This window comes from Meleagris gallopavo, chromosome 25, assembly GCF_905368555.1.
Source record: "Meleagris gallopavo chromosome 25, MGAL_WU_HG_1.1, whole genome shotgun sequence".
NCBI lineage: Eukaryota > Metazoa > Chordata > Aves > Galliformes > Phasianidae > Meleagris > Meleagris gallopavo.
The window spans coordinates 913,561-936,307 of NC_139428.1; the positions used below are offsets into that span (position 1 = coordinate 913,561).

A 22,747-nucleotide genomic window follows, 5' to 3' on the forward strand; every position below is an offset into this window, starting at 1 on the left:
AAAGTCTCTGTCAGTGCCATTTTGTTGAGCTATAGTGACATCCAGTGGCTGTTCCCAACGGACCTCTGCAGGCTGAGTTTTTGTTTATCCAGCCCTGCTGCACATCTGGCATGGGAAATGCAGGTTCTCTCTGTGCAGAGCAGAGGATGAGCCAGCAGCTTGCTACTGACCTCATAAAGCTTCTCCTGGCTCTTTGAGCAGAAGAGAGCTACACTATGGGCTATGGGATACTCTATGGGATACTGTATTTTAAATTCTTTACAATTTGTTTTCTTAGATATTCCGTGGTTTACAATCTCTTATTACCAAAGCATCCCATACATGTCTGCGCTATAGCTAGATTTGATCAAAATAAGGGAAAAACCACTGAGATTCTTTCTTTTTTAATTAAAGCCCTGTCTTGCTAATATTTAAACGTTACATAATTTAGACAGGATGGGCCTGACATATTGGCAGATTGTGTTTTGGTAGCTGTGGATGTTATATGGGCACCATTTCAACAAACAGTGGTAAAAAGCACATCAAAGGATGATGGTGCTGCTGATATCCATGTCTAGTAAGACCTTTCTTTGTGTTCCTGGAGGAGCAGGGGCTGTGTGATGGTGTACAGCAGTAGCAGGGGCTGATGGCAGAGTGCTGGCAGAGCAATGGTTGGAACCAAAATTTGGGCAGAGCAGTGGTGGGATCCCATTGGTGGGATTCATGGATTCAAGACAATGAAACCACCAGGGGGAGAGCTGGAACAGAGCACAAGGCTGAAGTACGAGGTGACTAATCAAGGACATAACTGGGTCTTCCTTCCTTTTGTCCCATGAGATCTTTGGAGCAGGTTTAGCAGAAACCACCCTCTGTTTGTCTTACACTTCTTGTTTTGTGTTTGTCTGTCTTGCAGGAACCAGTGAAGACCTATTCCAGGACTCTGAGGGGCGGGAGGGATCCGAGCCTATTGAGGAACACCAGTTTTCAGACCTAGAGGAATCTGACGATGATGATGACAATGAAGATGATGAAGACGAGGAGGAAGAGGAGAGCCAAGATGAACCACCTTTAAAGCTGCCGGAAGCCAAACACCCCGCCCCACTGATGCACTCTTCAGGTGGCTCTCCGGCTTCTCAAGAGGAAGGCACAGAAACAGCATCGTCCTTAGCCCAAGAAACTGCTTCCAGCAGCCAAAAAGTCGGTGAAGGCCAGCAGGGCTCCTCCTGCGGGCTGGAAACCAGGTGGTCAGCAGACAGCAGCGACATCGCCGTGTGCCACAGCGCCCTGAGTCTCCACAGACCAGCTCTGACTTCCACCGAACAATTGGCTTCTGCTGAAAGAGAGTCTGTCACCAGGCCACCCATGTCCCTAGCCATGGAACTGTCAGCCTCAAAAGACACCTCCCCAAGGAAAAGGTGGTCTCCGAGCCAGGACTCCAGCAGAGCTGGCGGCAGCAGCAGACCAATGCTAGCGAGAAAGCACCTGTTAACCAAAAATGAAACTTCACCCAAACGGTTTTCACCCACCGGGGAAATGTCTCCTCTGAGGTGTCTGTCCCCAGGGAGGGGGCTGTCCCCATGTCCACGTGTCTCTCCCAGGAGGGAGGCATCCCCGCTGCGGTGCGCGTCGCCGAGGCTCGAGCTGTCGCCCAGCAGGCATCTGTCCCCCAGGAGAGAGCTGTCCCCTAGGGCGTACCTTCCTCCAGAGGGAGAGGCCTCATCTCCCAGCAGAGAGATGCCATCGGGCAGGTATTTATCACTGAAGAAAACCTTGCCCCCGAGCTGCTCAGAGGCACCCAGGTACTCATCCCCTGGCAAGGAGGACGCGCCTGGGACGAGCAGATCAGCAGCAGATGACAAAATTCAAAGCTCATATCAAGCCCAGCATGGAATATTATCCTCGATGCCTCTACCTCACAGGTTCTTTGGCAAAAATGTACAGCTCTATGAATCCAAGCTGGTAAGTCCAACCGCCCTCTTTCCCCTTAGTACGTGCTGTGGTGTGATTTTAATTGAGCATTGCAATGCAGAAGTGCAAAGTGACTGTAAATGTATACAGGGAAAAGTGAGAGCGAGCACAAAGGGTTTGCACCTGTTGTTCTGCCCATCTTAGCTGAGGGGAAATAAAGTTGTGTCCTCTTCAAACCGATGCAGCTCACCTTGACCCAACCCATTGCTTTTCCTGCTGACACAAGCAGTAAGGATATGCGCTTAATAAAATTTGTCAAAGTTTTATATAAAGAGATCTTTTTCTTGGGAGTTTCAGACCCATTTCTTAGATTTCACTATTTAAAGTGAAACTCTACTCATTTTTCTATTGTCAGTGTCCTGAGCCAGATTTGGGCTAGCCAAGGGTCTCTCAAACCTTGATGCTTTCTCCTGGGCTACATAGGCATGCAGCCCACTGTTAGATTAACTGCTGAGGAATGTTGGTTTGGACATCTCTGCTTTTATCTCGCCTCTTCAGCACAGAGAGGTTCTTCCCCCTGCATCCAGAATATCATTTAATCTCTCTGTTGGACAAATCACATCCTATGGGTAAAAGAAAATTGCCTGTTCCTCCCACTGCTACAGGCAAATTAGACACTGGGTCTTGTGGAGCGCTGAGAGATCTCCCATTCCTGCTGAGGTGCCTGGCTCTCCTGTAATTTTTGCTGATGAACATGAGATCCAGCCCTGGAGGACCCATCACGCAGATGCTGACTCAGGTGTTCCCCAAAAAAGCCCCGTTGCACCATTTGCCTTTCTATCATGTCCAGAACAATGAATCGTCTCATGGTGCTTCTGTTTCCCTCTATGAGTGTTTGCCTTACTTTCCCAGAGACCATCAGTTATTTTAGGCCCAAATTTTTGCCCACTTGAATGCTATTTCCTTCAGTGCTCAACTGCCTTTGGGGTGAACCTCAGGGCTGTGAAAACCCCATTCCTTCTGCTCTGAAACATCTGCTAGGAAAAGTACCCACTGGTGTCCTCTAAGCTCCCTGTGCCCAAAGGAGGCAGTAACACCTATTCCTGCTTACCTGCCCAATCTCACCTTGTTACTTACACTAACTTACCTTTCTGCTCACTGTTCTGCTTCTTTCAGAGCTGGGTTCATCAGATCCCCAAATGGACCCCTGTGCTCCAAAATAACATCCTCTGTAGGAATGGTATTCATCATTTAAAAATGCAAAAATGATCTTAGCTGGGGCATAAGACTTTTGTCCAGATCTCTGCATCAGGTCTCACTGTGGCTGTGCCTCTTCCCAAAGGCTCCTGCTACAGGTCATCTGTCCCCTTGGTTGCTGTTGCACCAGAGGGATTTGCTTGGGGTTTCCCAGCATCCCTACAGAGTTCTGCCAAAACTTTGTGTAGATAAGTGTCATTGAGCAGGCATTGGGGCTGGTAAATGCTGACTAACTCATTGCTTCCACCTTCTGTGGCTCTTGTTTTCTTCCTTTCTCTTTTGCTGCCTTCTTCTGCTGCCTTATCACAGAGATCCAGCTTGCAGGTCAGGCAGTTTTCCATAGCTCCACAAAGGATTCCTCCAGTGTATCCTTAAATCCCATAACCCCATCTTTACAGAAAATTTATTTCATTTTCTGTTGCGTCCTCTTTCTGGGAGTCCTGTTTAGGGGTTTAGTTATAACCTCATCACTAATTAATGCATTTCTGTTTAGCCACATATCTCTCCATGATGTACATTAGGAAACTATGTGAAGCACCGGTTGGAGAAAAAGGAAAAGGTAAATTGGTAGGGTGCTAACCTTGATTTCTGCAGACCACACCATGAGGGTGGTGGTGGGGAACCTTTGATGGGAATGTTTTGTGCCACACCAGAGTTCATGCTCTCAGTGCAAAATATCCTTGCCAATTAGCAGCTGTGAGGATGTAACACTGTTTTAAGGAAATACATGAAAAATGGATAACAATGGCTTGGGCACTGAGGTAATCCATGTACTGATGGAATGCAAGGATGCAGGGAGTGTTAACGTCTTCTGATGGGATTTTGGAGGTGACTGATAATGACTGAACTCCTGGGCGTGTGCCCCAACAGGCTGTGTGCCCGCTTGTACCCAGAAGGCAAACACTGTCGGTTGTCTTGCTCCTTACCTTAAGGGTTTGGGAGCCCAAGCCATCCTGGATTGATTGATCTCTCACCGAATTAGAATAAAATGTGCACAGAATCAATCCTTATAATGAGCATTAATGATGCTAGTGCCGTACCTTATGCGTTGCTCTGATTCGGCCGTTTCTTTTTCCCCATTTGGTGCAGAAGATAGAACCCAGGAGCCCACCACGCTCACCCGGCACCATGCAGCCCATCTGCTTCAGACCCTTGCAGGCACCTCACGAACTTCACGCCCACAGCCGAGGAGAAGAGAATGTCTTCAGCCACCTCCCACTGCACTCGCAGCAGCTCGCAAGGACCCCGTACCCCATGATTCCCATCGGGGGCATCCAGATGGTCCAGGCCAGGCCAAGCACCCATCCCAGCCTGGTACCCAGCTCCGTAATGTCCCTGCCAGGGGGACACTTTTCACCTAGTGGCAGTAGCTTTGAGGAGCCATGGGTGCCACGGGAACCTTCATCTGCATCAGTCTCCCCGGTGGCAAAAGTTTCCAAATACGCGCTGTCCCCAGAGCCTACAAGCAGCGAGCGCTTGGAGGAGAAAATGAGGACTAGTGAGCTTAAGCAAAAGCCAGACCCGGAGGAATACAGGGTAAAAGTGTTTGCTGAGCCCAGCCCTGCTGAGCAACCGGGCCGCTCGGCATCCCCAGCCAACCCCAGCACCACCCGCCAGCCCTCTCCAAAGCCTTCGACGAGTGGGGACAACCCCTTGACTAACCCGGGCGAGAAGCAATGTGGCAGCTCGAGCAGCCCTTTGGAATTACCACACTGCACTTTCACCTCCGAGCTCCCATCCCCGCCGCCGCCCCACAGCCCGCAGCCCTCCGGAGAGCCCTGCAGAGCCCCCAGGAGTCCCCACGCAGAGCCCGCAGGCGTAGGTCACGCTCAGACAGAGGCGGACGACAGCACGGGCAGTGCTTAAGCCCCCGCCATCTGTTTCACCTTTAGGCTTCCTATGTAAAATCAACAGACATTTTCAACACTATTTCCTTTAGTATAATCATCGCTATATGAAGCACTCTAGTGAATGACCAAACCCATGGAAGTTTCCTGGTTTTCTTTGTCCCGGTCTGGTATTATCTCCACATGTATGCAGTTACTTGTGCCTTTTTCTATACCTTTTGTTGCTTGAAATGTACAAAAATGTTTGAGGCTGTGAATATTTTTTTAGAGTTTTTTGGAAAGGGGTTTGTTAGACCTTGTCTTTTTTGCCATTGAGGTGTGCGTTCTTATGGGCCTGAGAGATGCAGAAAGGAAAGGGTTAAGCATTTTAAGAGGAAGAAGATGCACTGAAAACAAAAACAAAAAGAAAAGAAAAACTTTTTTTTTTTTAATATTGATTCAATGATTAAAAAAAAAACCAAACCCTCACTCCTGTGTACAGAAGTTTATGATTTGTATTTATTACATGCTTTATTTAATTCTCGCAAAGTGCTTGTTGGTTTTTTTTCCTTGCATCCCTCTGATTGCCTATGGTTGTGCTTTAAACACTTGAGACTGCTTTACATTTGAGAAACGTGTTTACCCTGAACTTGTAAATGAAGCTAGCACTTCCTCAAGGAGGGGGAGGCTGTTCGCAGTGAGAGAAATTGTCGCTCCAAGAGAAAAGCTCATCGTGAACATCTCTCCCTCCTGCAGAACATCAAAGCACTTTTTTTTTAATTAAAAAAAAAAAAAAAAAAAAAAGGGACACACAAAAAGATATAAATTCTTCTTCAAAGATTTACCTGCAAGAAGGTAGGAATGTATCGAATGTAGCCCAGCGCTGGGCTTCATCCCTCCATCCCCATCGCTGTGCCCGGCGCCCTCTCCATGGTCCTGGAGCCCTTCTACCCCTGGCTCTAAGGGAGGCTCTCACCCCGCTGCATTTCTCCTCCCTGGTTTTTAGGTGGTGGTTGAGCTGCTCCATCCCATCCCGTGGGTTTGCTCCTTGAACTTTAGGGATGCTGGAGGAGTCTGTGCTCTGCTTGGTGATTCTGTGCTCTGTTTTCTTTGTATTTATTTATTTCAGCAGAACATCGCCATGTCGCCCTCATTGAGGGCCCTCATTGACAACACCCTTTTGGGGTGTTTTGGAAGGAAAAGTTACAGCGCTGAGTGCTTTGCAGTCAGTGTGTTCTGCATGCACGGTGACTTTTCCAAGAGCAGACTTTCCCCTCTGAGCTCCCATAGCAGAGCATTGGCCCGGCTGCCCTCAGATACCAAATACAGAGATCGACGGAGTCACTCCGTCCATGTGCTTTGAACCATGGCCGTTGGGTATGTGGCTGCCCCAGTGGACAGCAGAGGGTTATCAGAAAGTTTTCTAATCTATGAAATCTGTACAGACCCCTTTTTTTTTTTTTTTTTTTTTTAAATTTTGACAGCAACAATAACAACAACAACAACAAAAAAGCGAAGAGAAGATGACATAAATATTTAACCAGTGGTTCAGTTCTATCTTCTTTCAGAGCTGTTCCAGTTTATCGGGTACGTAACACACTTTTTTAAAAAATTAAAAAAAAAAAAAAAAAAGAGAAAAAAATGAATGAGAACATATTTACTTGCCAGACTTGATGAGCTATGAACTGTTCCCGTTTCACGGGCAAATACTATAGATTTTTTAATGATCTGTGACTTTTTTTTTTTTTAATTATTTTTATTTTTTGCTTTTCTTGTAAAGGGAGTTAAGTACAAAAGAAGATATCATGGAAATAGCATTAAGGCTGTGACACTGACCAAAACAATGTCTAGAAAGAACCCATGTTTACCTTAATCAGCACTTTTATTGAGTTTCCCTTCCATCTCCTTGGCCCCAAGCCTGATCCTGCTTCCATATTCAGTCAAGTCTCATGGCAGAGGCCAAGGCTACAAACCCGTTTCAGCCCAGTGCCTCCGCTCAATGGAACCTTAGGCACCAGCTTCAAGCCCTCCCGCCCATTAGAACAACACTGAAGTGTGATGATTCCCCTCTGTGCATCCCCGACCCTAACCCTAACCCTACTCCAAATTCAGCACTGGGTTTAGATTTCCTGGCTTTTGCCACCTTTTTCTGCCTTGTCACACTCTTAACATTATTCCAAGGTAGCTTTTTGTATTTAATTTTTTAAAAATATATATATACATATATATATAGCAACTGTACATAAAGAAAAACAATGCAGCAGTTGTGCACTCAGCATCCTGGTTTCATTTGGTGCATTTGACATGAGCTTTGGGCTAGATCAAATTTACTCAGCTTTCTGTAATTGTATTTTAATCCTTGACCTGTTGGCACTTGGCACGGGTGTAGGTTTTTTCTTCCTTCCGTCATTCTGAACAGAAGAAAAAGAAAAACAAAACAAAACCTAACAAAATCCTGAAACCCCTCAGCACATTGTTGTTGTTGTATTTTTTCTTTTTTCTTTTTTTTTAACGATGATGACTTTTTAAAAGCTTTTCCAGAAGCTCCAGATGAGTTCTGCATCCCAGCTGCCTTTGGCTAAAAACCAGGGTGAGGAGGTGCAGGGGCTGTGCAGCAGCGATGCTCCATGGGTTGTGCCCTGCAGCCACAGAGCGGGTGCATGTGGGGACAGCCAAAAACTCAGGGGCAAGGTGAACAATCTCAGCCTGGTCCTGCTGCCCAGCGGGCACGATGGGGAGGCTCTGGCTGGGGTGACATGGTGCTTCATGCGATACCTAACAGGCGCAATATGGCCTATTCTAGGCAAAAAGAATAATAATAATAAAAAAAAAAATTAAAAAAAATTGATATTTAAGGGCTACTAATCCCGCTGACAGCTCAGAGCTCTGCGGGAAGGGCACCAGCATCTCTGCCTGTGGGCAGGGCAGCATCCCGGAGCTGCCCCATCACAATGGGGGGACTCTGAGCGCTCTGGGTGCCCCCAGTGCTCTCACCCACGTGTGTTGGCACTGCACTGCACCTTATTGCAGGTCTGGAGCCCCCTGTTCCTGCTATTTCCTACCTGGAGCACCTGCTGTCCCTGCTGGCTATTTCCTGCCGCTGGCTTCTTGTTGGGTGAAAGCTTTTCGCACGCCACAGTTTTTCACCTCACTCTGGGTGCCCACTCTGTCTGCAAAATGACGATGAGAAATTCAGATTTCCTTTCCTATGGGTGAGTTGGTTTCTGTGCAGGCACTTTGCAGAGGCAGGGAGCAGCACTATTTTCTAAGAGAATGTATTAGTCATGCAAGTAGGCAAATGGAAAACCAAAGCTCAACCCTTGCTTTCCATCAGCAGGTGGAAATAAGCCCTCCTGCTTTCCGTCTGACAGAGCTCCTTAGTGCACAGCCAGCTGTCCCCGTGCCCCTGAGTGCGTTGCTCAATGGCAAACAGTTTGTCTCACATCCAAAAAATGATTTTGCAAGAAGATCTTGTCCCATAGTCTTAAGTAACTTCTTGAGGCCATTTTGTTGAGTATTCAGAGTCAACAGAGCACTCCTACACGGACTTCTGCTGAAGCACTCCACAAATTTCCTTCATGTCCTTTTGCTCGGAGCTCAGCCTGAGTTCCACTGCTTCTGTCAAGGTCACAGTGATTTGCAGGACATAGCCCCCCCCCAGATGGCCCCATCTTTGGAGGTAGCTCACTGCCACCTCTGATTATTCACAAGTTGTTGGCTGGGCACCCAGGGACTGCAGCAAGAAACCCTTTTGTTTGTGATGGTGTGGCCATGACTTTATGGTGCATGGCTGGGGAAAGCATTTCAACACTTTCTTCTTAAGAGTGTCCATGAGGTCTCACTGCTGGTGGTGACAAATGCACCCTCTGTCCCCATCTCTGTGTTCATTGGGCTCCATCGCTTGGGTTTCCCTGAAGCCAGCACTCACTTCTACCTGGTTTTTGTTTCCAATCCACAAAAACAGCACCTGAACAAGCAATATACTTGGTGGCATGGAAGTCATTACAGTTATTTCATGCAAAATCCTAAAGAATTTGATCTAGCCCCATTCTGTGTTCTTGCAGTATCACTGGTTACATGGGTTCATTATGTGCTTCTCTTTTTTTCTTTCTTTTCCCCCGTATTTCCATCTGTTGCACAGTATTTACAAATAAAACCATATTGTAAATTATTTACAAAAAATAAAATAAAATAATAATAATTAAAAATAAATCAGTCCTGATGGCATAAGACCAATCTGTTTTCATTACTGAGATAAGATGGCACTTACGATCACTTTAGAAAATGTAATGTAAAAATAATAATAATAATAATAATAATGTGTACTCAAATTTAATATACATGGTCTCATGTAAGATAAATATTTGCCTTTTTTTCTAAAAGGTGTATGTATTCTGTAAGTGGAATAGTCTGTAGAAAGTTTCTATATGTTCTTAAAATGGCAATACATTCCAAAAAGGTACTGTAAATATGTACAGCGTACAGTGTAATTTGGTAGTTTTGCCTGTAAGTTTATTTTAACTCCAGTTTCTACACTTGCATCTTGCAATGTCTGTATGGTTATATCAGTGCAAAAAAAAAAAAAAAAAAAAAAAAAAAAAAAAAAAAAAAAAAAGCAGGTAAAAGCACAGTCTGATGTATGAAAAAAAAGACGAGAAAAACAAGAAGAAAAAAAAAACAAAAAACAAAAAAAGATAAAAAGAAGAAGAAAAATACTCAGTATTTGATGTTTGTGACTCTTATTGTAAATGACATCTGTACTGTGAATGAGAAGTTTTTACAAGTATAATATTGCCTTTACTACAGCTCAGATTGTCTGCTCAGTCTGAGCATATTTTTAAAAAAATAGCATGTTGGAATAAATTTTTAAATCCCAACATATTACTGTTTGCATGGCTGGTAGTCTTTCATTTCCATCTTATTTATCACAGTCTGAGACTTGGGTTGGAAGATGACAGAGGCAAATTCAGACACCCAATTAAGTTGCAAACCCCCATCCCCACTGAACTGAGTGGTGTCCCATCCAAAATGCCACACAGGCTCTGCTGACATCTCATAGAATCATAGAGTCACAGGCTTGGAAATTTCCCTGCAGCAGTGATGCAAGGGCTGGAGCCAACTCAGCAAACCAAGGGGAGACCACCAATGGAACGCAGCACTGGGTTGGGGTTTTTAAGTGGTGGCCCCAATCCTGGATGTCCTTCTGCCACCTCCTTACTGCATCCTCACCAAGTTAAAAGTGTTGAGGTTCCGATGCAGGCATCCCTGCCTCAGCTCCAGTTGGGGGATGAGGGGAGGCTCTGTGCAGGGCTGAGGCTCCAGTGCTGCTCTTGAAATGAGCGTGGCCATTAAAAAAAAAAGAGAGAGAGAAAGAAGGAGGAGGAAAAAAATAGAAAAAGGTAAAAAAGGAGAAAAGCCTTGATTTCCCCCTGCTAATTGTCCTCCCGAGGAAGCAGGCTGCCTTCGACCCATCCGTTCCCTTTCTGCTCCAGCAAACCCTTCCCACCGTGCAGCTTCACCCCGTCACCTCCTGCACTGTGCTCAGCCTTTGATGGACGGCTGCAGACAAGTTCAGAGACTGAAGCAGGGGGAGGCTTTGCAAAATAGGTCAAGGATGGTGAACTCTATCTGATTTCTAGCTGTGACCGTGCAGCTGGGACTGCATCAGTCAGAGGAACCAGCTGCTCCATGTCCAAACATCAGATCTGCACAGCACTGGGTGACAACTCCCCAGGGGTTCTCCCATGCTGGAAGGGCTGAGCGAGGTCTGGGCGCTGTGTGCTGAGCTCTGGGTGCTGAGTGTTGGCAGCTGAGCTCTCTGTGTTGCTCTCCGCATCCCTCGTGCCCAGCGCTCCCTGCTCCAAGGCTGTGCGAGGTGCGGTAGGTGTGGATCCACCACTTTCAGCCTGTGCATCCAAAGAGCCCCAGGGGGCTCAGGGAAAGGTGTGAGAGTCATGGCCTGGGGAGGATCAATCCTTTATGGCCCAAATAACACTCTGTATTGTCCTTAATGGCAGCAGAAGGCAAGGAGTGCTGGCGGATGGCCGCAGGCAGGTGACGTTTGTTCCAGATGTGCTGCCAGCCCCTCCATGTGTGCTTCAGCAACTCAATAGAGGAATAATTTTTCCTTAAGAAAAAAAAAAGTTTTTCCAATTCTTAAAAAGAGTCTTTAATGGCAGACAGAGCTGCCTGCAGAACGCGGCACTAACCCCTGCTAATCTCCCCTGCCTGGAACCACTTTGGTTTACACAAACCTCCAGTGGCTCCAGTGCATCAGATATCCCAAGAAATTCTTTCTCCTTTTGTTCTCAAGACACAGAAACCAGACTTTTCCTCCCCTGTGAAGCCAAATGTGGCTTCAAAAAATGTGGTTCCCCATTGCAGTGTGGAGGGTGGGACAAAGCTCTAGAAATCAGTGCTTCTCTCTGGGAGCCTAAAATTTCTTCAGTTTTTCCAAAATACCAAAACCTTGCAGTAAAGCTCTTTCCTACTCTTGAGATTCAGCTTCCCCACAGCTCAGAAGCTTCACTCGAGAACCTAAAAAATATTAGAATCATAGAAGTTTGGACAAGACCTCCAAGATCACCAGGTCCAACAATTGACCCATCACCACTATGCCCACTAAACCACGTATTATTAAACCATTAATTCTTGTTATAACTGGACCTTTCTGTGCATTACATACTTTCAGACTTTCATACTTTGCATTACATACATACAGCACTTTCAGGAGCCTGATCCTTGACATCTCTCGGCTGAAGGAGGTGGAGTACCACTCAAGGTGCTGGATTTTGTAGCACCATGTTGGAAGATGTGGGTCAGCATCAATCAGTGGAAGAGCTCATGACTTTCTGTAGAGAGGGGTTGGCTTTAACCAACGAACTACTGACCTCTGTTTGGATGTTCTGCATTTTTTACACAGAGCTATGAACAAAAGGGAGCTGTCATTGTCGAAGGAGTAACACTAGGAAAAGACCTGAGGACAGGAACAGCAGCAGAGATGGGATGGAGGTGGACACAGACACATGTCCACAACAGCACCAGCCAAGCCAGTGAGGTTTTGATTCGGCTTTTGTCTCGGTTCTGATTTTCTATGCTAGCATCAGTGCAAAGAGTTGTGAATGGTCCCCTGAGCAGCTTGAATACAATAGAGAAAGAGGGGCTGACAGCACTGGCTCTGGTCCAGGAATAAAACTTCTGGACTGAACGCAGCTCACACAAAGCTTATGAAGAATGAATAAGGAGCACATAAGCCTCACAGCTTTGGTGCTTTATCTCAGTGTTCTATGTGCCACACACCTCTGGGTGTAGCAACATCCCCTTGAGTGGCTTCCACCACTTACTGGCCACAGGCTGCCTGAAGGAAGGCTGCCTTTGATATCTTAGATATCCCACGTTCACTTATTGAGGCTTAGATAGACAGAGGAAAGGATGCTGTAGGAGCAGAGCAACTTAGTGCAAAAGGCAAAGCTGTGCTGCAGAGATTGGCCAGGAGACAGCTTGTTACGTGTGTGTGCCTGACCCTGAGTGCTGGAAAACGTGGCTGGGGGGAAGCAGCCCCTATTCCTCTGATGGAGGGTTCACAAGGAGGGTGTTGTGCTGGAGGGGCTGTCACAGGCTGATGCTGGTTGTTATGACAACAGGAGGAGACTGCTGTGTGCAGAGTGGAAAAGGGGAGGGAGAGGAAGGGTGGTGGAGGAGATAGCCTGTAAGGGGTCAGTCGTGGGGCTGGCAGGCAAGGTGTGGGGATGGGAGATGCCACTGGGGATGGGCACATTGCAGAGCATTGGGATGAGCTGGGCTTTGCACCCAGTTCCTTTGCACTGCCTGCAGGGCATGCATGCAGTGCTGTGTGCCAGCAGTCAAAACTTTGCTGGCATCACACACACAGCTGGTGGGACCCACACGATGGGTATGACCTGAGAAAATCATGCTCAGCAATCAGCCCCTGCTGATGACTGCTGCAGATCTGTCCTGGGGAGCGCTGGCAGGCAAAGCATGACTTCATTCTCCTTGCTGATATTTCTGGGATCGTTAGCAAGGCAAATAAAAAAATCACCTAATAACAAAGTTTGCATCCAGCTGGAGCCATCATTGCCCCCTCAGAGACTAAAATGGGGTTGACATAAAATCAAGGAAGGCAGGAAGCCGCAGGGGTAAGCCCAGAGCTTTAGCTCGTGCTTTTCATTTTAATCAGGTGTGTTCTTTGTAAATCCACAGCTCCTGAACCCACATGATTAAGTGAAAGCTTTGGCTTGCATCATCAGAAAGATGCAAACAACTGTATCCTCTGGTTTATAGAGGAAAACTTGGAACTACACCCTCTGTGCTTGCCAAGACGGGATCAAGACATGACATCCATGGCTCTGTCACTGCCTTCCTGTAAGCCAGGTGTGGCCAATTTCTCCTAATATCACCCACTCAAAGGCATCAAGACCAGACTGGATGAAGTCAGAGCAACTGGGGCTGACCCTGCTGCTGATCCTGCCCTCTGCTCTTTCCCAATCTAACTGCCTCTATCAGTTGTACATCAGTGTGGGAGGAATTAGGGATTTGGAGATGCCCAGAAGCTTTAAACTTCATCAGAGGTCTGTGAGATGAGTCAGCTTCAACCTTCCTCGAATTACAGACCAGCTATAGAAGGAACGTGGTTTCAGCAGGAGCTGGCTGCGGATGAGACCATATTCCATGTATTATTTATCTAAGAAGGTCTTTCCCCAGTTTCAGCTGATAGTTGAAAGGCAGCTCAGGCCACAGACATGCCCAGTTGCTTCATTCCTAAAGAAATGAGACGTTCCAGCTGAAATATCTGGGTTAGGGGGTGAAATGCTAAACTCCCAGTGAGAGCAGGGTTGGGTTCGTGGTCAGAACTTCTGTTTATAGCTCTGGTCCTATAAATGTGTGAGCACTGGGAATTCCCAGGCACATGCATGCCATTGCTGATGCTGGATTCTTTCTGTCCCACAGTGCATTTCACTTTCAGCTTCAGCTCCTGGAATCATGCTATTAACTGAAAATGCAAATTTTCAATTTAAAAAATATATTCCTAAATATCATGGCTGTGAAAAAAAAGGAAATCATGACCCTACAGTTCCTAGTATGAGGCAAATGTGAGCAATGCAAAATGCATTATTCTTTTAACCTCATAACTTTGAAGATCCTACTTAGTACTCAGTACTCTGTATCTAAATACAGCTCCAGTGGAGATCTCCAGTTTTAAGATCTCTGTAACACATCTGAATATAAATTCCAGGACCCACGGTTGGGGATGAGATGTAGAAGATGCACAGGAAGACAGCATTCAGGATGAACTGGTAAATGGATGGATGGATGGATGGATGGATGGATGGATGGATGGATGGATGGACGGATGGATGTGTGGATGGATGGATGGATGGATGTGTGGATGGATGGACGGATGGATGGATGGATGGATGGATGTGTGGATGGATGGACGGATGGATGGATGGATGTGTGGATGGATGGACAGATGGATGGATGGATGTGTGGATGGATGGACGGATGGACGGATGGATGGATGGATGTGTGGATGGATGTGTGGATGGATGGATGGATGTGTGGATGGATGGATGGATGGGTGGATGGATGTGTGGATGGATGGATGGATGGATGGGTGGATGGATGTGTGGATGGATGGACGGATGGACGGATGGATGGATGGATGGATGGATAAGAGGGAAAGCCTCTGAAGTGTAGGACCACGTTACTGAACAGAAGGCCTTAACTTCTTTGAATTAAGACACTGCAGAAAGTACAGTCTGATTCTTCTTGGGGACAGACAGAAAAAAAGTCTCCTCACAGCTTATTTTCTACACCTATCTAATTCTTAGGGAACATTTACACATTAACATTTATGTTATCACCTGCTTTCTATCACATACTCCCTCGACACACGCCCCTACAGAATGGATGTCTTGGGGTTCAGCTTACAACAGTGATGTACCTACTGAAGAGTAGATGGCTTTGTTCTCTCCCTGAACAGGTATTTATTAGATGATGGGAAACAGGATAACCTGTCTTCTGATTCTGCTAGAATTGAATGGTTGATTGATACCTTCTACTGCGATCTCACAGACGCCATGTCGTCCGATGCCTGAAGCATGTTGCAGCACACGCCAATCTGCAGCTACATGAGAGGAATTGTGACACTGATTTGAAAATACAGAATATATTGTTGGCACTTTATATCTGCCTTCTGCTTCTCAAAGACCAAATAGCAAATTTCCATACCATCCTTCACCAGAATAAAGACTCTGACTTCAGGATCAAACCCTACAATTCCCAAATTCTCACGTGCCAGCAGGATCTGGTGCTTTAAATCCTTGTCTCACAACCAAGCAAGCAGCATGAGACCCACAGGCTGCACACAGCACAAAAAAGTAATGGCTATTGCTAACAGCAAACCTATCAGCTTGGTGCTTTTATATATCTGACTGGAGACCTAATAAGCACTGAATTGGTGTGTGATTTAATGAGTCAAACTTCAAAGCTGCTGTTTCAACACCTAATTCACTCATCTGGACTAATAACAGAAATGGGTGGCATTTTTTTTTCCTTCTGTCAATTTATTATTTACCCAGTTGCTTTACAGCTTCTAATTTAATAAGTGCAGTAACCTGGGGTGCTGCTTCAGGAAGAAGAAGAAGCTGAGAAATCCAGCAGTCTCTCCTATGAACAGCTTTGGCGGACATCAGAGCTCCCATTATAACATTTTATGCCTTTTGTGCCATTGGCAAGGAAGAGATTTTGAGCTCTGCGCATCATTGACAGCCTCAATTTCTAAAATGTGCCATCAAGCTGCTGTAAGTTTGGCAGTGCTGGTTCTCCTGTGGCTTTGTATCGGCAGTGCTGGGCAGTGGCAATGTTCTGCTCCTCTGGTCCAGGATGGCAAAGTGCATCCTGTCTGAGCAGTATGGTTCGTTTTTGGGGTCTCTTCTCTCTGCCTCCAGAGGTGACTCCAAGCTGTTGCTTTTAATAACCACGGTCCTCCCCCTTCCTCACTTCTCATTGCTGGGTTTCAGAGCACTTTTGCAGACATTAAAGAACTGTTCCCCAGAACCCCAGAGGCTGCAGCTAAACCGAGCTTGCTCTGCAACGTTCCTACTGTTGCTGTGATACCAGCAAGAGCTCACACCAGCCTTTTTGTTACAGCCTAAAGTAGCTCAGAGGATAGGTCATTCCACAGATAAAGAGCCCAGCCAGGGATCTTACTGTTAGCCACTAGCAGAACAAGGGATGCTGCTTGGGATTCATCAGCCCTTTCAGCGAACATCCTCCTTTTCTGCACTACCCTCCTGACCTGCTTTCATTCATCAGGACACTGGCTATGCTCCGTGCAGAAGTGCAGTGCTGGAAGTATTAGGGTGTTTTGTAGCCCATCCACTGATCAGGCAGATCCACAGATGGGGAAAATCCTAATAAACCTGCAGTGTGTTCCCTTGCTGCTAATTAACTTTTGATCCATTTTCTTCTGGTTTTAAGTGGGAAAATAGACTCAAAAGTAGCTTGTGCTCTGAAGGGCCACATTCCTGCCCGTGAGCTATTTCCAAAAGGCTGCTGTGAGAGCATCCAAAGCAAAATCCCTGCTCTGTTTTCCTGACTGCAAAGCACAATGAAAAGGGGCTGCGTTTCCCATTTCAGACTGCTGCTAATTGAAGGCAGTAAAAATCACAGCCAGTCTTGATTTTTGAGGTAGGCAAGCAGGGACGTACCTGGGCTCATGCCAGGCAACAGAGTGAACATTGCTGCTCCTGGGGAGCACTGAGGGGCCACTGGAGGAAAGAACAGCTTCAGTGACAACCCCCCCTGTATCCCCTAACGATGAGATGAAGGGAAGAGGCATTCAGAATCCTGTAGGGACATCTACATCAGCACAGGTGGGTGTGTAGGGCTGGGCTGCTGGAATTGTGCCTGCATGGGGAAAGCAGCACATCCCACAGAAAGTCCAACAGCCTGTGCTTGGGCATGCAGCACATGCTGCAGGTCTGTTCATGGCCTTGCTGCGCCAGTCTTGAGCTGTGTTTGTGCCAGAGATACCTGAAAGCCAGTGCATGCAATCTGAATGTCCTGAGCATGGTGGGAGGCAATGAATTGTACACTGCACAATGAGACCAGCAACCACAAGTGGTGCTTTGTAAACCCAAAGCATCCCGAAATCTCCCCAGCCCTGGCCCGCAGCTAGTGCCAGCATCCTGCTTTGCTCATGACACTGATCCACTTAGTCATAAACAGCCTTCATTCTCCTCCTTGCTTGAGTGAAGATGACCACAGCCCTCCCCAGTCATCCTCTGTGGCTGCTTGCCCCCTAACTGCAAGTTACATGCCCCAGCAGCTCTTCAAAGAAGCATCACTTTGCAGTCAGCCCCACTTTGCCACCAGCTCTGCATGCAGAACAGTGAAAATCAAACCAGATTGGCATCTTCCAGTGCCACCAGAGTCCTTGTGGTGCTGGACATATTTGCCCTTATTTCTGCAGCAAGATGATCATGATGGAGTTATTGTCATCCTGGGGCTGGGTGCTGCAGGGCACAGCCATTTGGGTGGGTTTGCAGCTTGTGCAGAGGTGGCTGTGTGCACCCTCTGGCCTCTGTCTGATGGTCTTACAGCGGTGATAAGAGGAGATCAGATTGCTGGCAGATGGTATTAAAATGAGCTTGCAGGGATGGAACACAAGAAGATTGGATTAGTGCTGGTGTGGATGCCCGTGCCAATGACTGCTGGAGCGCAGCTCTGCTCCTCACAGCCCCACACCAGGCAGGTGTTATCAGCAAAGATTTTTCTTTAAGAGAAATTAATGATTTTTCTTGAGCACTCTTGTGTCTTTAATTAAATTGCCTCAGGAAGCTGTCAGTCAAGCAGTGGAAGTTACAGCCCTGCTGTCAAGCAGATTTTCGGTCAGATGAGTGTTTTGTGCTCATGATGCTCTTGAAGGAGTCAGAATCTCCATTACCACTCATGAGAGCAGAGCTGCCCTGAGGCATCCCCATGCAGCACCCTGGAGAACAAAAGACTCTCCTGGGCTCCGCTTCTCCTGCAGGCAACCCTGTGCCAAGCAGGCACGGTTTGGGGCCAGATGGAAGAAAGGACCAGATTTGCCTGGATTTGCCTCTAACCCAAGCTGCAGGCTTCTCCAGCCAGGTCTGATTGTCTGCCTTTGCTCACAGTCCTGGCACTGTGGTATGGAGTGAACTGGGAAGCCCACAGACCCTCTCTTTGCTGATGCTGATACAGCCCTAATGCAAAACTGGATCTTTTCCATCTCCCTTTATCCCACAAGCGACCCCACACCGTGCCCAGTCTGGTCCTCTTCTGGCCAAGTTCTCCATGTGTGTCATCAGAGCTGGGGGCTGGCTGGGATCCCATGTTCAGGGGGCAGGAGGGGACAGATGGGGACAGTGACAAGACAGGAGAGGTTGGCTGGGACAAGACCTCCTTGAGAAAGTGCCTCTTTGTCCTCTCTGTGCACTACAGCCACATCTGGTCACTCTTCAGCAAACTGCTTTTTTGCCTAGGGGCACTGCACCATCAGCTGTGTAAAGGGAACAATATTCCCAAAAATATGGATGCAGACAGGCACACCATGACGCCAGGCTGGAGGCAGGCACAAGACCTGGCACCAAGCAGGGATGCTCAGGTGGGTGCTGCACCAGCTCCAGCCATTGCATCAGCTCTGCGGCAAGCTGCCACCAGCACATCTCCTGTTGGGATGTGAATTATGCATGTCCACCGAGTGCCATCTAGTGGGGTTTTATTTTATCATCCATATTTCCTTCTGTTTTTAAGGAAAAAAGAAACCAACCAACCAACAACGAGCCAGCATTGTGCATGGGCACGAAGCATGAGTGCATGAGCGTGGCTGAGAGTGAAAGAACAAACTAATTAATGCAAATTGTCTGTATCACACGTTCTCACAGCAGCTCCTTTCCAACTGTTTTTGTGCATCTCCCTTCCTTGCACCATGCCTGCATGCTTTCTGGCGTGTTATAGATCTTGATTTAGAAAGGAAGATCCACAAGGAAAATATTTCGTGTATTTATTTTGCTTTTAAAGGGCCAAGTAAGTCAGTGGTACTACAGGATGGCTGAGCAATGTACGATGAAGAGAGACCCTACAGAATTAGCAATATTGTTCCTAAATGTATTAGTGCTATATATGTGCATCTCTGTGTGTCTGACTTGGAGAAAGTGTGTGTTATTCTGCCTATTCGAGAAGTGCGAATGCAAGAAGTGAGTCTACCTAAAGCCACTGTCAATAATTGAACCCAAATTCATATTATCTTTTAAAATAAAGTGAGATATCTATTCAAGATGGAATTGTCAGAACATGTGTCCACCGTGTGGGTGCAGTGAATCTCTGTCAGGGTGCTGGTCCAGGATAGCATTGCTCATATTTTACTCACTCGCTACTCATATCTCCACCTGCAAATTACTGATCTGAGAAAGAGCTGAGGAGACGATGATGCAAAATGGAAGCTAGCTGGGTATCCCCATGGTGTTATTTGCACACTCATCAACAGGATATCTAAAAAAGACTTCATTATCACTGTGGCCAGGAATGCTGCCTGCAAGCATCAGACCCAACCCAGGTAATGCTTTGGAGGGTTGACCCAGGACAACAAGAGCAGTCTCCTCTGTGACCCTTCATTGTTCCTCCTCCTACACAGTATGGCCCCTCACAAGGAAGAAATAGAAGGGCTTCATCGAATCCTGAGCACAGTTGGAGGTTTGGATCACCAGCTGGGATCGTTGGGCATGGAAATACTGAGCTTGGCTCTGGCTTTCTGCTCTGTACTTTTGGCTGTTAGCCTTCTCTCTTATTTGCTGCCATTCATTCTCAGATAGTCCTGGTGCCTGGAGGAACCCCACTGTGATAAGTTTCTGTGTTTATTCTCTTGAGCATCCCATGGCTCCAGTTAGGCAATTCCTGCTCATATTTCTCTTGAAGAGGAAGAAAAGAGCAGTTGTTTATTCTTATTATCTCATTTTCAATGAGGCTGATGATAGTGATACCATGGACTGGTGCAAATAGGGGAGCACAGCCATATGCTGCACGTGTGAGTCGCCTGCAGCCTTCACCGCTGCTGCTCCAGGACTCGCTAGCAGTGTTAAAAGGTTGTCACCTGGAATTATTCTTCCTCTCCTTGAAGCTACACCCAGGAGCTTTTGGACAGTGTGATGTCATGATCAAAGAGAAAATATCACAGAATCAGAATCACAGAATGGTTGGGCTGGAAGAGACCTTAGAGCCCACTCTGCCCCACCTCTTGCCAGACCCACAGTGCAGATGGAAGGAAGGATATCATGATGTACCCCAACCACGGTGGGCTCACCATTGCCATGTCTCACCATGTTCTTTCCAGCAGAGCTAGACTTGTGGGTGGGATTTGCATCCAAGACTGGCTTAGGCTGTTGGGCACATGCCATAACCCAACACATGTTTATCTAAAACATATTCCAAGTTGGACCAGTCTGCTCTAGAGAGACTGTGACCACAGCCAACATGGAAGCAGCAAAGAGGCCCCATTGGGAATTTGGCTCAAACAGAGTCAAAGCCGTTGGTGATGATCCAAGAATTTTAATTGATTCTGCCAACGCACACACCCTCTGCACTCGGAGGGGCTTAGAGTTGGCCTGTATGTGCGAAACCTTGCCGCAGGGGCCTGCTAACACTGCAAATTGCTGGCATGCTCAGCACCCTTTAGATGGGACCGATGAGGAGAGGCTTTGCTTGGCACCAGCTGCCAACATCTGCTCCCATGGGGAGACCATGGATATGCAGCAAGGCATCGAGGTGGGAAGCAATCATTGCAGGGACACACTTCCATTGGGTTTGCCCTCATGGAGTGGAGACAAACAACCTTCCCTCAGCCCCAGGAGAGCTGGTTGGAGAATGTTGCTCCCAAATGTGCTTGGGACAGGGAATAAAATCACTGTTAGCAATCATGGCCCTTTGATACCAACCTCTGAAAGACCACAGAGCTTTGTAGTGTTTTATACATGCTACACAGAGTGAGCAATGGGGACCTGCTACTCTAAGCTCAACATGGGAGCACTTTGCAGCCACTTTTGCATTGGCACTGACTCAGGGAAGGATCAGCCCCCAGATACGGATATTCTCTCTTCACTGAGTCAGTGACGAGGGATTGGGTCACTGAGCACAGTTTTGTTATCTTTAATTGACATCCTTGACATATCTCAGCTCGTCATGGCTGGTGTGAAGATCCAGCTGCTGCTTCAGATGATACATCTCAAAAAGCTTAAGTAAAAACCATAGAAAGCACTTTGATACAAGAGCAGCTTGACTGAGAAATGGAGCAGACAGAAGGGGAAACAGCCATTGCAAACCTGAACAAAGCAGGGATGCTTACATTGGGTTAGCAAAAGCAGGCTCTGGGCACAGGATATTTTTCTCCAGTCTCACCTGAGTGCTGGGACCCCATGGCTCAATGGTACTACTTGAACAGCCTTTGTGGTATTGATTCTGGTCTGCAGAATTTGAATTTGAACATTGATTCTGGACTGCAGAGAAATGAAAAAAGACAGGAAAATCAACCTAACTCTGATTGTTCGCTTTGTGCCTGACGGGGGGCATGGGCAAAAGTTTCACTGCTTTCCTCCAGTACAATTTTGCCACTGTCCCACTGCTTGATTCTTGTGCATGAACCACAGTGAGGATGGATAGATGGGGCTATAGGAGAGGGTCAACTCAGGAAGCCCCCAGCTTTCCATGGGGGCTTCACCTGGAGCTCTGCTCCCTGCCCTGAGGATGCAGTGCCCTGCATTGCTAAAACTTCAGGTAGCTCCAGCCCAGAGCCTGGACCTCTGGCACGCTGAATCTGTGAATCGTTGCAGGTTCTTTTTGCCCGCCTTACATCACTACAATAGAGCAAGCAAACAAAATGCATGTAATCAAGAGGCAAACGTGACAAGAGCGATAACTCACATGCCGCTCTGCTTGCTCACCCAGTGCAAGAGAGGCAGAAGCTAAATATAGAAGTAAGATTGCTAATAACTGGCACGGGAAAGCCTTCAGCGTCTCCATTCAGTTCTTTTACACCTCCCACAAAGAAGACAAAGAAAGCCTCTCTGAAGGGCTGCCAACCTGCTGCCATCTGAGTCAGTCACTCTCAGCCACAGCCTCTGGTGCAGCTCTGCTACCCGAAGTTGTGCACGTCGAGGGACGGATTCACAGCTCAGTTACCTCCAGATGAACCCCAGAACCAAGGTCATGGCACTGTTGCTATAACCAGCACCTAGACTCTCTGTGCCTGCACACATTATCCAGAGTCCCAGGCTCAGCAAGAAGTTGGCACTGGAGACATTTTTTTTACCTTTTCATTTCAGAGCTGCTTCTGCTAATCAAACCTGGTAAGATGGCCACAGTGCACTAACCCCTGCAAATCACCACATGTCAATTAAATGCTGAAACATTTTGCAGATGTTAAAAAAGAAGTGTTGTGTTTGAAGCATCTGGGCAACCTCATGACGGTGTTTTAATTGGTTTTGCAGAGTAAATGTTGTGTGACACAATAAATTTTTGGCAGTTGATCGACAGTAAACGCATGTTGGTTACCTAAGAACGAGTAACTGTACCACGCTATACCCATGCACATTCCTCCATGGGACCTCTGGCAATGTCAGTGCAAGGCTCAGGCTGAGCATTACGTGAGGTATGGCAGAGGCCTGGAATTTCTCAATGTATTTTTCCAGGCTCTATGTCATGGCTTTGGCTGAAGACATATTACCAACCTATGACAG

The 22,747-nt window shown here is 47.0% G+C and overlaps 1 protein-coding gene across 11 annotated transcripts in view; it reads left to right on the forward strand.

Moving 5' to 3' along the window:
* Positions 1-6,454, forward strand: part of HIVEP3 (HIVEP zinc finger 3) — a 215,353-nt gene extending 208,899 nt beyond the window's left edge. For 10 of the 11 annotated variants that reach the window (XM_085208590.1, XM_085208593.1, XM_085208587.1 and 7 more), the window contains 2 exons: positions 893-1,938; positions 4,234-6,454. In XM_085208590.1, the coding sequence (XP_085064716.1) occupies positions 893-1,938; positions 4,234-5,010 (1,823 nt within the window). In that variant the 3' untranslated portion in view covers positions 5,011-6,454. Of the gene's footprint in view, positions 1-892; positions 1,939-3,637; positions 3,704-4,233 lie in introns of all 11 variants that reach the window. The other variant, XM_085208599.1, reaches the window with a different exon arrangement.
* Positions 6,455-22,747: the final 16,293 nt, after the last annotated feature.